This window comes from Ranitomeya variabilis, chromosome 3, assembly GCF_051348905.1.
Source record: "Ranitomeya variabilis isolate aRanVar5 chromosome 3, aRanVar5.hap1, whole genome shotgun sequence".
Classification (NCBI taxonomy): domain Eukaryota; kingdom Metazoa; phylum Chordata; class Amphibia; order Anura; family Dendrobatidae; genus Ranitomeya; species Ranitomeya variabilis.
In genome coordinates, this window is record NC_135234.1 from 416,683,673 (window position 1) to 416,698,346 (window position 14,674).

At 38.2% G+C, this 14,674-nt stretch overlaps 1 protein-coding gene across 4 annotated transcripts in view; it reads left to right on the plus strand.

The window, feature by feature from the left end:
• Positions 1–11,178, plus strand: part of NHS (NHS actin remodeling regulator) — a 278,531-nt gene extending 267,353 nt beyond the window's left edge. For all 4 annotated transcript variants that reach the window (XM_077296316.1, XM_077296317.1, XM_077296318.1 and 1 more), the window contains 2 exons: positions 201–327; positions 1,827–11,178. In XM_077296316.1, coding sequence (XP_077152431.1) covers positions 201–327; positions 1,827–2,394 — 695 coding nt within the window. In that variant the 3' untranslated portion in view covers positions 2,395–11,178. The remainder of the gene's footprint in view (positions 1–200; positions 328–1,826) is intronic.
• Positions 11,179–14,674: the final 3,496 nt, after the last annotated feature.

Consider the following 14,674-nt stretch of genomic DNA (forward strand, 5'->3'; position numbering starts at 1 on the left):
GGAAAGATTGCACTTAAGATAAAATGTTAATGATAGTAGACATTCCCCCAGGAAAAAAAAATAACGCTCCCACCTACACTACTGCCCCCCAAAAAAGGTAGTTTGAGAGCTACCTTACAACAAGACTTAAACTTAGGAATCTTGTATTTTACCTAACATGCCTTAATTATAAATATATCTGGAAATCTCCTTTTCTGCAGACTCATCAATGAGCGATGACTTACTTTTATCACCAATGAGTGAGGATTGCCTGGCTGACACTGACGAAGTCTTTGTATCCCCTAACAAACCCCGCACTACTGAGGACCTATTTGCTGTCATCCACAGGTGAGTTAATGAATTGATTCATTTGAGAATATTTCAAGACTACAGATGATATAATTTGTTTTGTGGCTACCATGTGGTATAGCTTAATATAGCGAATATATGTATATAGGTCTCATAAAAATACCAAAGCAGATTGGCTTGTTGATCCCATCACTGGCCCCGAGAGCACATCTTCTACATGGAAGAAAGTCAGTTCCCAGTAGCATAAAAGGGACCAGGGTATTCATATTTCCCCCTTTATTTCTGTCTATTATTGTTCCTATCAACTGTAAACTCTTACAAGACTGCTAAATATTAGATTGAAGTTGAGCAACCTGATAGTTTTATATGCAGTGGAGAACACTCACTTTATTTTAAAGTTATTTTTAATTTTATTTTTTAGTCCTCCTATGGGACTTAAACCTGAGAGTATAAGGTCGCTTGTTCTATACATTGTACTACTACTATATGGCAGTATATAGAGAAAATAACATTTTAAATCACAGCCCGCTATTTAAAGGGAATATGTCAGCAGGTTTTTGCTACCTCATCTGAGAGCAGCATAATGTAGGTAAAGAGACCCTGATTCCAACGATGTATCACTTAGTTTACTGGGTGCAGCAGCTGTGATATAATCTGAGTTTTTAGATGTAGCATGAAACAGAGCTCAGAAAACTAACCCCACCCACACCACAGCTTTCTATGTACATTGTTTATTGACAGTGAGCAGCCTATCAGAGGATCGAGCGTGGTCAACCAGGGTTCCTTTGCAATCTGATCTGAGCAGTGATGATCTCCTAGTGATAAAACCTTTATTGTATGGAAATAACAGTACACAGCCTAATAAATGACACATCCCTTAAATCTGTGTCTCAGCTGCTACATTAAGCTGTCCTTAGATTCCATAGCAAAAATCTGCTGACATACTCTGTTTAAATGCTGGTGGCAAGATTGACAGCAGCATTTAAATGATTAAACAGTATTGATTGGAGTAAGTTTTGATCACTGTTATTTTCGGCATTCGCGAGGTATGGTGCTGGCTCATCTCCTGAACCCATCCTGATGAAGGATGTACTATTAGGATGTACTATTATGCCCTACGTTGGGAAGAGGTTAAGGTTTAGCTGCTCTAATTACTGTTCTCCAAATCAAGAAAAATATGCATTTCTGTCAACCTGAAAGATAGGTATTTATAATTTTTGCAGAGCTTTATATGTCTCAGTTAGAATCAGAACCCCTTATCGCTCCTGTGGGTGCCTAAAAGGTGTCTGAGGGTATCAGTCATTCATGGCAAAAAAAATCACTAGGATAAAATTTAGCATAGTGAGAACAAAATATAAAATTAAAATGGAATGCTCATTCTTAAACAAATCTATAGTATAATAGTATAAACGGTGTATAATAGAGTCGAATATATGCTTCAATTATTATTTACAATAAATAAGTACATTTCTATTATAGCATTATATTAACTTTTTTTCATCCCAATTTCAATGTCTTTCCATGTGTGTTCAATGCAGATCTAAAAGGAAAATTTTGGGTAGAAAAGATTCCGGAGAGACTGGTGTAAAAAGCAAATCAAAAGCTTTACCCGTAACACCACCCCAACAAGCTACACCAGCAGGTTCTCAGAGGTCTGCGGGACTGATCTACAGGAATGCTAAAAAATCAAATACATCAAATGAAGAATTTAAGCTGCTCCTCTTGAAAAAGGGCAGCAGGACAGATTCCAGTTACCGCATGTCAGCTACGGAAATACTGAAGAGCCCAGTAACACCCAAGTCAATTGGAGATTTGCCCCTTGACTTGTCCGGCTGTGAAGAACCTGGCCAGTTGTCACCTGGTAGTGATGCTTTTTCACCATTATCACCGTGTTCTCCTCGGGTAATATCTGAAGGATTTTCAACAAAGACTATGTCAGCGGCTTCTAGGGTTGGAAGGTCCCGAGTGCCTCCTGCTGCAAGCAGCAGCCGTTACAGTGTTAGATGCCGGTTATATAATGCCCCGATGCAGGCCATTTCTGAAGGTGAGACTGAGAATTCAGATGGTAGTCCTCATGATGACAGATCTTCACAGAGCTCAACGTAGGACTTTCATTATGGTTTCTGTGCAACAGATGGATTGCCACAAATTAATAAACTGAGACATTGCCACCATTTAATAATTTATGTGCCAGCCCAATAGAGAAAAGAAGGGATGTCTGCACACCAGATTCTGCGCCAGGACCATGTCCAGTTACTATTGCTTATAAAACATTGGTTTGTATTTCTTTCCAATGAACTTTTCAGAATAAAATACCTGCCTGATAAAAAAAAACCTATCAATTTCTCAAACAAATATTGCAGGGTGCTGTGAGTTTTAAGGACATATAAAAGCACTGAACAAAACAAAATTAAAATGGACAAAAGAAAATACTAGTGCAATTACTTATTATTAGGAATAATGGAAAATTGTGTTTACCTAAGCTATTGTTTTCTTTAAAATGTAGTTATTGTATATCGGTAATCTAACAAAACCACTTTAAGGGATAAGTAAATGGGAAAGTATTTGTTATGGGAAATTCAAAATGTTAAAAAAAATATTGACATATAACTTTGCTGAAGTGCTTCCCTGGGAAATAAGCAGATGAAAAAAAGAAGAAATAATTCTTGAAAATACATATTTTTGTACATTAGGAATTCAAATAATAGAGCAAACTTTCAAAGTACTTAAAAAGGATGTAAATAACATATTTTTGATAAAATTGTACATAGGATTATTAAACAAAAATTGGATATGCAGCCAATGAATAAAGGCATTAGAAATCATGGAGAGTGTGCGTAGCGCTCCTAGTTGCAGCACACAAGAGGGAAATAATGAATTTAGAGGGTTAATAGGGAATTGTATTCTGTGAATACCATCGTCCTGTTCTGCATCACAGTAATACTTGACCATGACCATTATAATACTCAGCAGCCTCAAATTTTTTTTGTACATTTTTAAAGTTTTTTAATGTAAAGAGAATTTGAAAGTACTGTAGCATTCATTCTTCTTTTCCTACTCACTAATATTTTGATTGCAAGGCCAATCAAATCTTGAAGGGTAACACTGGCTCTTGATAATAAAGCTCTGCAAGCCAAGAATTGCTTGATGCCAATGAGCCATCGGGAATATAAGCTATGTGGCACAGCTAAGGTCGCTGATTAATGGGGCGACTGTTGTGTCACCCTTCTCAGCCACCCTTTGTAGAAATGTTGGGACTGTTTGGCTGAAAATACTTTTCTAATATTGTCCTGCTTATGATACTAAGGTTTTACGATGAATAAATAGTAGATTTGTAATATTTGCACTCGCTATACATATTATATAAGGTGCTTTCTGTAAAGCCTTTTAATCGGCAAAAATTGAATTATTAATGCCCAGTATACCTGATGGAAGTGCCATTATAAACGAAACTGTGACAACTGCAAGTGAGCACAACGTATTACTGAAAACAGATGAAAAAGCCACCTATTGAACTGTGCACTGAAACTTGGATTAAAACAAGAAAATGATCATTTTAGTATACAAAATTATAAGTATTGTTGAAAATGTGTAGCATGGGCGGATATAGACAATAGAAGGTCCCTGTGCAAGAACCATTTTGAACCCTTGTTTGCCCACAGTTATTTTGTCGTCACAGAGAACCTTCTTCATGGCTCTCTGATAAACCCTTCATCGGCGAGCCAGTTTCTCGGATTTCAGCTCACCAGTAATTGTGAGCTTCGGGAATCATTGGTAAAGCCCATTACATGTAATCTAGGAGACCATAAGGAGCACAGGTGGCAGAGTCCATCTGGTTTATAGGACCTTGGTGTGGCTGCATAAGTTGTGCATGTGGTATTTACACTTTTTCAATGAAATTTGTTCTATCCCTGTGGTTTTGACTTGTTTTATCATTGACATAATGGCCTAATATCTATAAAACTACATTATGATTCGCACTAAATGTTTTTTCTTTAATATCTTGTTGCCAGTAAATATATGTTCTAATAATTCCAATAAACGGCCAAACCTTTCAAAACCTGGTGAAATTTAACAAATATCAGTTGTCAATGTTACTTTTTACAGACTTCTCAACATAGGAGGCTAAGACTGCCTTTGGTCCAAGCTGGCACTAATAAAATCACCCTACCACCATGGTGATATCTCTTATAGGGGGTTGCCTGTTGAAAATAAGGGGATTGTCTGTTGAAAATAAGTTATGACGTGTCCACAATATATTTGGTAACTTTTTGATTGGTGGGAATTCGACTATTGGCACCTGTACTGTTCAGAAGAACAGACAACTTTTATCCCAGTTAATATGGATCAGCAGTGCACATGCTTGACCACTGCTCCACTCATTTCCTATGAGGCCGCTGAGCTCTACGCTTGGCTTTTTGAATACCCCATAGAGAATGAATAGAGTGGCGGGAAAGCATCTGACCTGCCACCTCATTTTTCGGGAATAAAAACACCTTGTTCTACAGATTGTTTAGTTAGCAATGGTGGTACACCCTCCAATCAGCAAGTTATCATCTATTCTGAGGACAGGTAATATCGTACTTATGCTTTATTATAAGTCATTCAGCCAATTAACAAGTTGAGTGTGAAATGACCAATTCTTTCCTGCTTCTTAAAAAATCAATGATAATGGTTCATATATTATTAATTATAGATTTTATTCAGACCTTACCATGATCTTGGCTGGCTGTCTTCTCACTAGTAAAGAAACTGTATGTGTATGTAAAGTCAGAGAAGTGCATTAATACCAGAAGAAAGGTGTTGTGCAGAGCTTTAAATTAATAATGCTGTGCTTTGATCTGCAGTACCAAGGAAATCCACATCAGCATATACAGGGGCAACTAAAAGTTTAGCTTTTTTTTTTTTTAAGTGTGATTACTTCATTCTGGTTGTTGTGATGCCATTTCCTGGTGATCACTTGAAAGTACATGAAGTTGTTATCATGCAAGACCTTAATTTTAACCAAAATGGTTTAGAATATAGGTTTGGCCATTTAATTAAAGAAAATTGACTGCCAAAAGTTTTTCATATATTATTTATTGATCACAACTTAGAGAGTAATTCATTGTTTACAATGCCATTACTTAGTATTTGTAGCATAACCTCTTGCTTTAATTATTGTACCAAACCGATGGGGCATTGAAGCCACTAGGGTATTCAAGAGACATCCTGAGGGATCTTGCTCCATTCTATTTGCAAATCTGCAAACAATTCAGCTTTATTGCTATGGGTACGAGCTCCAACTCGTCACCCTAACTTATCCTAAAGGCGCATGATAGGGGTTAAATCAGATGATTGGCTTGGCCATTGCAACAGGTGATCATTTTTCTTTGCTTAGGATCAATGTCTTGCTGCAATTTCTAGCCCCTGCCTACCCAACGCCTTAGACCAATCTGTCTATTTCCATTGTGTTCCTTGGCAAACTCAAGTTGGACCTTCCAGTTCTTTGTAGACATAACAGGCTCCTTGGCTGGAACTCGTGCATTCAACCCTACTGCTCTTAGCGGTCGCTCTATAGTTTGGTGACTCACTTTGACCCCATATTCTTCGTTTAATCTGTACAGCACTTTTATGGACATCAGATACTGACTTATTCTTAATAATTTGATCAAATTTGGAGGAAGTTTTTCGTGGTCGTCCACTTTATTGTTTGTCAGCTGTTCCATAAACTTCTTTTGCTTTCTTTATTATACTTGACACTTGACTCTGAGAGCAGTTGAATTCCATAGCTACCTCTTTTTGGCTTTGGCCTGACTTTACTCTCAGATTAACAAGCTTCCTGACATCTGGTGATAAACTTGGCTTTGTCTTTGCCATGTTTAAACTGATAAGCACACAAACAAAAAAATTTAGGCAAAATTCAACTACCCATGACAAAATATGAAAAACATTTGGCCCAGCAAATGTTGAAACCTTACACATACAGTGATAAACCAATGTCAAACACAATTTTCATCCTTATAGCTGAAAACCATTTGCTTCTGGTTTACTAAAATCACCAGGAAAATGGCATCACAGCAACCGGACAGAAGTAATCACACTTTCAAAAAAAAGGAAAACGTTTGGTCGCTACTCGCTACTGTATGGCACTGGATAAGCAATGAAGATGCAGTAATGTTTCACCCAGTGTTATAGTTCTTTATTCTGCAAAATGATATGTCCCAGGACTTAACTCCCCAGTGATTATACATAATTAACCTAGCCTAAGGATATGCCATCAATTAAAGAACCCATTTAACACTAATCAGATCAAAATAGCTAAGAATTTATTACTGCAATATTAAAAGCACAATATTATGTCTTCATAATTTCAAAGCAATTCTTCTATATCCAATTTTGTCAAATTGAAGAAAATACTGTGTCTCATTGAATACGGTAATTGATCATTTGATAGATGAGCCAGCATAAAATAAAGAGAAATAGATCACATTACCATGCTCTGCTATAGTGACTCCATCTATAGACTGTTCTGTTTACTTAGAACTTAGATTCTTAGGATCTGTTCACATAGATACAATCTCGCAGAGACCCAGACATTTATGATGCGTTGATTGCCATTGATATTGACTTGAAATAAGGGATAGTGAACATGAAAAGAGAAATGCTGGAAAAGAACAATAATACTTGAAATTTCTTGAATTTTTGTAAGAATAATAGTGGACATTTTAAGAAAGTGATTTGCACTTTTGTTCATATGCGAGTGAGATGTCAGTGAGTAAAAGGGACAACTGTTTACACGTCTAACAAAGTACTATGAATGAGACAGTAAGTAGTGAAGAAAGTGTAGGGCAGGCTGCTTGTGGCTGACCTGGTATTAGAGGAGTTAATAAATATGGCCTCCAGCAGGTTTAACAAGAGGTTGGAGAAGTTGAAGTACTTTTCATCACTTTCTTGTAATGACTGATTGCCTTTTGAATTAATAATGGGGACTTTATTTATCTAAAACCCTCTGTTCATAGGAATCAGTTAGTGAATATACATATGTATAGAAATGTCAGTAAAGGCTAAAGAGTATATATATCATAGGAAAATTAATGAATAAATATTATCATTTTCTTAGTCTTAAGATTTCAGTTTAACATGCATGAATATGGAATAAACTGCATAAATGTGGGGAAGGGGTTGAGTAATTTTCGGTATTTCTGCACTTAAAAAAACATTTTTCATGTCTAAATTAAATTATAACTTTTTTTCGTGATACCTTTTTAAATTGCCCAACAGATATTTGCCATGCATAAAGATTTCACGTGTAAATGCACCACTTCTAATAAAAGAAATCGTTTTTCATCATCGTTGAGTAAGGTACTTGACATGGGCATATAATGAGGGAAAGTAATCATCCTTTTCAATCACTTTTCACTAATGATGTAGTTCCCACCTACAAGATTAGCATGTCCAGCATGGGAGGGTAAAAGCTATGATAAAAGGAACCAAAGATTTCTATATGGATAATATTGTCATATATGGTGCTTCAAAACTAACCCAACAAAATACATTAGTAGGGACTTTCTTTAGGACAAAGATTTAATTGGTTCGGAGTGAGGTTTAAAGGGGTTTCCTTGGATTTAAAAAAAAGAAATGCCCCTAATAGTAGGTTACTAGTCTCGGTGATCATGTACTGTACAGGCCAGTGACAGTCTGCAGTGGCCACATGAATGCTGTACAGCACATGCCCAGCTACAAGATGGTGAGGACCACAGAGGCAGAAGCGCTTGAATGGCAGGGAATTTGACAGATGAGTTATTTTTATTTTAGTATGTTACCACATTGTTAGCCATAGGGCAAATTTTCTAAAATCTCAGAAAACCCCTTTAGAATACTTACTGTATATAATGTGACTTATGTTTTGCTGCACTTTTCCATTGCAGAATTCTACAATCAGTGTAAATGTGGAGTAATTTATCTAATCAAATACATTTTTTGTTTTCACAGTCTTATTTATTATTATGCCTACTTTGGCAGCATTTAAAGCTAGATTCAGGTTGGTTGGAGAAAACACATTTCTTCATCACCAAAACAATCTATGCACACTGCCACTCCAAAAAGTAGAGAATTTTTTTTGGTTCTTGCTTCTACACTAATACCAATGGAGAAATGTATTATTACCAATTTAATTTAACCTTCCCTCCACCATAACTGGCAACATTTTATCTCTTTGTACCCCATTTAGAAAAAATTAGACATATTGGATGTAGCTGGATCTACTGAGTTTTCTTTATACATCATCCGTGATGAAAAAAAAGGGCAATGCAGTTTTGGACAAGTGGAACGTAAAAAGTGTTCAATGCCCTGAGGTTAGAGTAGAAAGTTCTCTTTGCTCAAATGTGTTCATTGCTCTAAAGTTGGGAGTAGAAAGTGCTCATTGCTCTAAGGTAGAGAGTAGAACATGCCAATAACTCCAAAGTAAAGAGCAGAGAGCCCTCTTTGTTCTAAGGTGGAGAACACAGAGCGCCTATTGCTCCAAGTTGGAATTTAGAAAGTGCTTATTGCTTTAACCTGGAGAGCAGAGTGTGCTCATTCCTATAAGGTAGAAAGCAGAGAGTGTTCATTGCTCTAATGTAGAGAGTAGAAAGTACTCACTGCCCAAAATTGGACAATAGAGCATGTTTTTTTCTCTAAGGTGAAGAGTACAGAGTGCTCCTTACTGTAAGGTGGAGAGTAAAGAGAATTCTTTGCCTTAAATTGGACAGAAGACCATGCTAATTTCTCTAAGGAGGAGATTAAAAGTACTCATTGCCCTAAATTGGACAGTAGAGCGTGCTCATTGTTCTAAGCTATATAGTCTCTAGAGTAGAGTACCGAGTAGTCTCTACTGTCCTAAAGTGGACAGTAGAGAGTGCTCAATGCTCTAAGGTAGAGATTAAGAGTGTCCAGTGCCCTAAAGTGGACAATAGAGAAAGCTTATAGCTCTAAAGTATACAGTGAAGAATGTTCAATGCCATAAACCAGAAAGTGGAGAGGAAAGTATTCATTGCTCTAAGTTGAGGATTAGAGAGTTTTCATTGCTCTAAATTGGAGATTAGAGCGTACTCATTGCTCTAAGTTAGAGAGTAGAGCATGCTCATTGCTCTAAAGAAGAGAGTAGAGAGTACTCATTGCTCTAAGGCGAAGAGTAGAGAGTATTCATTGCTCTAATTTGGAGAGTAAAGAGTACTCATTGCTCTAAGTTGGAGAGTAGAGAGTACTCATTGCTCTAAGTTGGAGAGTAGAGAGTACTCATTGCTCTAAGTTGGAGAGTACAGAGTACTCATTGCTCTAAGTTGGAGAGTACTCATTGCTCCAAGTTGGAGAGTACAGAGTACTCATTGCTCTAAGTTGGAGAGTACAGAGTACTCATTGCTCTAAGTTGGAGAGCAGAGTACTCATTGCTCTAAGTTGCAGAGTACAGAGTACTCATTGCTCTAAGTTGGAGAGTAGAGAGTACTCATTGCTCTAAGGCATAGTGTAGAGAGTACTTATTGCTCTAAGGCGGAAAGTATAGAGTTTTCATTCATAACCTACAAACTTCTTTCTCTGTGGTAAGTGAAGTTTTGTATTTGTACCAGAGATTAAGAATGGCTTAGTATGGGAACACTTAAATTCATGGACTGCTCCTCCTTTGTTGATCCAAGAACCCTATGATGCATAAAACAATCTTATAACAGTCCAATTGAAATGTGCCAATTGTAATACAGTTAATTCTCCTATTAGCGGTTGCAAATGGACTTGTGTTTACTATAGGTCAATATCAAAAACAAAGTTACAAATTGTCAAAATGTCATTTATTATATTTACTATATGGGGATTTAATGCATTTCATAAATATTAGGAGATATTTTTATTAATGATCAAGGTGGAATCGACCAAAAAGATAATATATGGTGCAGATTTAAAAAAATAAAACCTCACTTACAATATGTAGCATAGTGATATTCCTGCTTATACTGGTGACGATGCAAAACACTCCTACAAATTCAACATTTTTAGAAGTCAGAACCCTCTAAATCAGTTTATTTTGTTTACACAGATATTCAGTGGTTGTGCTCCTAATCCTTAACTAAACCTACATTACCCATTGTCCTAAACCTCAGTATAAGCAGGGAAATAAATGTAAGAAGCAGCACTGTATGTGTGAGGGAAGCTATGTTTCTCATGTTTGTTCACCAGACTTCCAAAATTATTGTTCTGTTTGCACTGACATAACCAATTTTGTTTATTATTATGCAACTTTTTTCCTTTTTTGTTATCATTTATACTAATACTTAATGTAACATTGTATTTAATGGACAAAAAAAATGGAAAGTTGAAATCTACTTTTGATTTGCCAAACCATACTAAGTGCATTGCTGCAATAGACGTTTGGACTTTGGCTTTTCACATTGATGAATCTTCTTTTATATCACGAACTCCATTGCCAAATGAATAAGCAATGCTTTGTACCACTATTTGTTCTGAGAGATTGCCAAGGGAATACATAAAACCAACAACTAACCCTAAACATTGATTGGTAAGGAATATTAAGTGAGGTTCCAGTGCTACCATTTTGGTACTAGGAGGACCAGTACTAGCTGGCGACAACGACAATGGTTAATGGACTTGCATCCATTTTGTATTTTTTTGTAATATCTGTAAATATGAACTTTTTAAATTTAAATTGTTGCAAAAACGTTTTCTTTTGTAAAATGTTTTCAGAGTTTACATTAAATCTAAGCCTTTGTATATTTTAGAGCTGTGCAACACTTTAAGTCTTGTATTTATTTTTTAGTAAAAATGGTGACAATTTCATTTTGTGAACCCCTCTAAAATGTGTCAGAAAAGTTTGATTACATAGAAAGTGTGTATAGAAGCTGCAAATAAACGTGACTGCAATTAAAGCCCTATCTTGTTCTGGTTGTCTATCACACACCTGATTTACAATATATTCTTGTGTGAAGTAGAGTGACTGAATGTACAATCTTAACCCTTTTTCATATATGGATGCACTAGGACCTAAAGGGCTGTAGGTAGTTGGCGTAAAGTCGCCTTATGAGCACTGACACTGCAATACACAACTGTACACAATACACAACTGCACACCCACAGCAACTGCTGCAATGGAATAAAAGTCAAATCCTGGGAGTAAATGCACCCCTTGGGATTAAAATGACTGCAACTGTGGTATAGGGGTGTATTAGAAAATCAAAACTATACTTGTGCTTTTCGTATTCCACAGTCCAAGAAAGGCAGAGAATGAACGGAGGGCATGGGTAGGGTGATAGACTGAGACGAGGGAGATGTAGGGTGGTGCTGAGCCATGGCGTGCTTTTTGGGTGAGGGTAATAAGTTTATACTGAATTCTGGAGTGGATGGGTAACCAGTGTAATGACTGGCACAAGGTAGAGGCATCAGTGTAATGGTTGGAGAGGAATATGATCCTGGCTGCAGCATTCAAGACAGATTGGAGAGGGGAGAGTTTGGTAAGAGGCAGACCGATTAGTAGAGAATTACACTAGTCCAGAAGAGAATGAATAAGAGAAACAGTAAGAGTTTTTGCAGAGTCGAAAGTAAGAAAGGGTCAAATTCTAGAAAGGTTTTTGAGGTGCAGATGACAAGAGCGAGTCAGTGATCACATGTGGGGGGTGAATGAAAGCTCTGAATCAAGTATGACCCCAAGACAGTGGGCGTGTTGCTGGGGAGTAATGGTAGAACCACACACGTAAATGGCAATGTCGGGCATAGGTAGGTTAGTAGAGGGAGGAAACACAAGGAGTTCAGTTTTTAACAGGTTCAGTTTCAGATAGAGAGAGGACATGATGTTGGAGACAGCGGTAAGACAATCACTGGTGTTTTCTAAAAAGGCAGGCATGATGCCAGTAGAAGAAGTGTATAATTCGGTGTCATCAGCATAGAGATGGTACTGGAAACCATATCTACTGATTTGCTTTTAATGGTGCTGGTAGAGGGAGATAAATGAAGAGGCACCAGGTAGGTTGACTGTACATGAGAAATGTATAGTCACTTCTCAATCCCAATGTGTGAGGTCACTTTAACACTCTGAGTACCAAGATAATGTTTGATCACAGCTCTGTACAAACGAGGAATATTTTGTAACTCATCAATCCAGGTGACTTGAGAATGGGGCTGCTATTGTGATGACAGCCTGGGAAAAAGACTGTCTTCTAAAACCCTGTTATTAAGGCATACCACTGTTTTGCACTAAGTGCCAAGCATATTTCAGAGCACAGGCAAAATATATTGGTAGCTATGCCAGTATATTTAATTAATAAATATATGTTAAATAAAAGTCCACTTATAGGATTAAAAAAAGTATACATTTATTAGAAAATTTGAATTAAAAATGCTTTTTAAATAAAGTACATTTTCTTAGAAAAGTAACAAAACAGATTCCCAATAAAATAATCTTTACATATTTGATATCCCACATTATGGCTGCATCCACACATGCATCTGAAATGTCAGTGTGCTAAGCTATTTTTTTTTTAAGCGGATGGTACACAAACCCATTGAGTAAAATTTATCCACTCAGACATCTATTATAATGATGGACCCGAGAAAAAGACCCCTAAACTCAGAGCATGTCCTATTCTGATCTGATTCTGAGGATCAGAATAGCACATACTTGATGGGTCTGTGTGCTCTCCAATACTTCCACTAACCCTTGACATGAATGTGTGAATGCAGCCTAAAGTATGCGCAGCAGGTAGTCCACTTGGACCCTCTATGATTCATGTAAATGGAACTGTGGTCGATCATGCACACTATGGCGCCATTCACACATGGCTCTTCAAATAACACCTGTAAGAAGAGTGTTGAGGGGCACGACAAAGTATAGCAAAATTCACTGATCGGGGTGGGGAGTGTTATAGTTTGTGGGCTGGTGGGGTTTGTGTGGCAGGGCTCCTTTTTTGTCCCAGACCGGCCCTGGCCTCATCCAGGTATATACAGTATATCCCCCAACCTGGTATGTATGTTCCCCATTCTGACACTGTTCTTTATGATAGAAAAAAGTAAACAATTGAACTCACCTTCTCTCTGCTCCCAAGCTGTGCAGCGTCCTGTTGTGAAGCCGGCACCTGACTTCAATGTACAAGAGGCAGAAGCACATTACGTCACTCCCATGTGCCCCCAGTCATATGCACGCTGACATCAGTTGCTGGCCTCTAATTGGCCGGCAGCATGTATTGTTGCACACAAACCCAAAGGGTCTCTGCTCCGCAATACACTTTAGCTGAATGTGCTTCCAAGGACAGACATCAAGTTGAAGTTTGCACTATCGGCGAGTCCCTCACTGCGGTTGTTACACATATACCATATATACTTGAGTATAAACCGAGATTTTCAGCCCATTTTTTTAGGCTGAAAGTGTCCCTCTTGGCCTATACTCGAGTCATTGTCTCAGTGGGGGAGGGGGGCGGCGGCAGTGACATACCTGCTCCTGGCGAGGTCCCTGCATCTCCGGTCTCCGGGCGCTGACAGCTTCTTCCACACGGTACTGCTCATTACAGTAATGAATATGGACCCGACTCCACTCCCATAGGGGTGGAGCCGCATATTCATTACTAAAATGAGTGGTAACAGAGACTGGTCAACGCTGGAAGAAGCTGTCAGCGCCCGGACACCGGAGATGCAGGGACCGTGCCAGGAGCAGGTGAGTATAATGGGGAGGGTGAGCAGCACTGTGCGATATTCAACTCTCCTCGTTCCGGCGCCGCTCCGTCTTCTGCGTCCTCTGCTGTGACGCTCAGGTCAGATGGTGCGATGACGTTAGTCCGCGCCCTCTGCCTGAATGTTAGTGCAGAGGACACGGAAGACACAGCGGCGCCGGAACGAGGACCGGTGAGTATTGCAAGTGTCGGGGACCTGAGCAACGAGAGGTGAGTAATTTTTTTTTTTTTATCGCAGCAACAGCATATGGGGCAAATATCTCTATGGAGCATCTTATGGGGCCATAGTCAATGTTTGTGCAGCATTATACGGGGCAAATATCTCTATGGAGCATCTTATGGGGCTATATTCAACATTTGTGCAGCACTATATGGGGCAAATATCTCTATGGAGCACCTTATAGGGCCATATTCAACGTTTGTGCAGCACTATATGGGGCAAATATCTTTATGGAGCATCTTATGGGGCCATATTCAATGTTTGTTCAGCACTATACGGGCAAATATCTCTATGGAGCATCTTATGGGGCCATAATCAACGTTTGCGCAGCACTATATGGGGCAAATATCTCTATGGAGCATCTTATGGTGCCATAATCAACATTTGTGCAGCATTATATGGGGGCAAATATCTCTGGAGCATCTTATGGGGCCATAATCAACATTTGTGCAGCATTATATGGGGCAAATATCTCTATGGA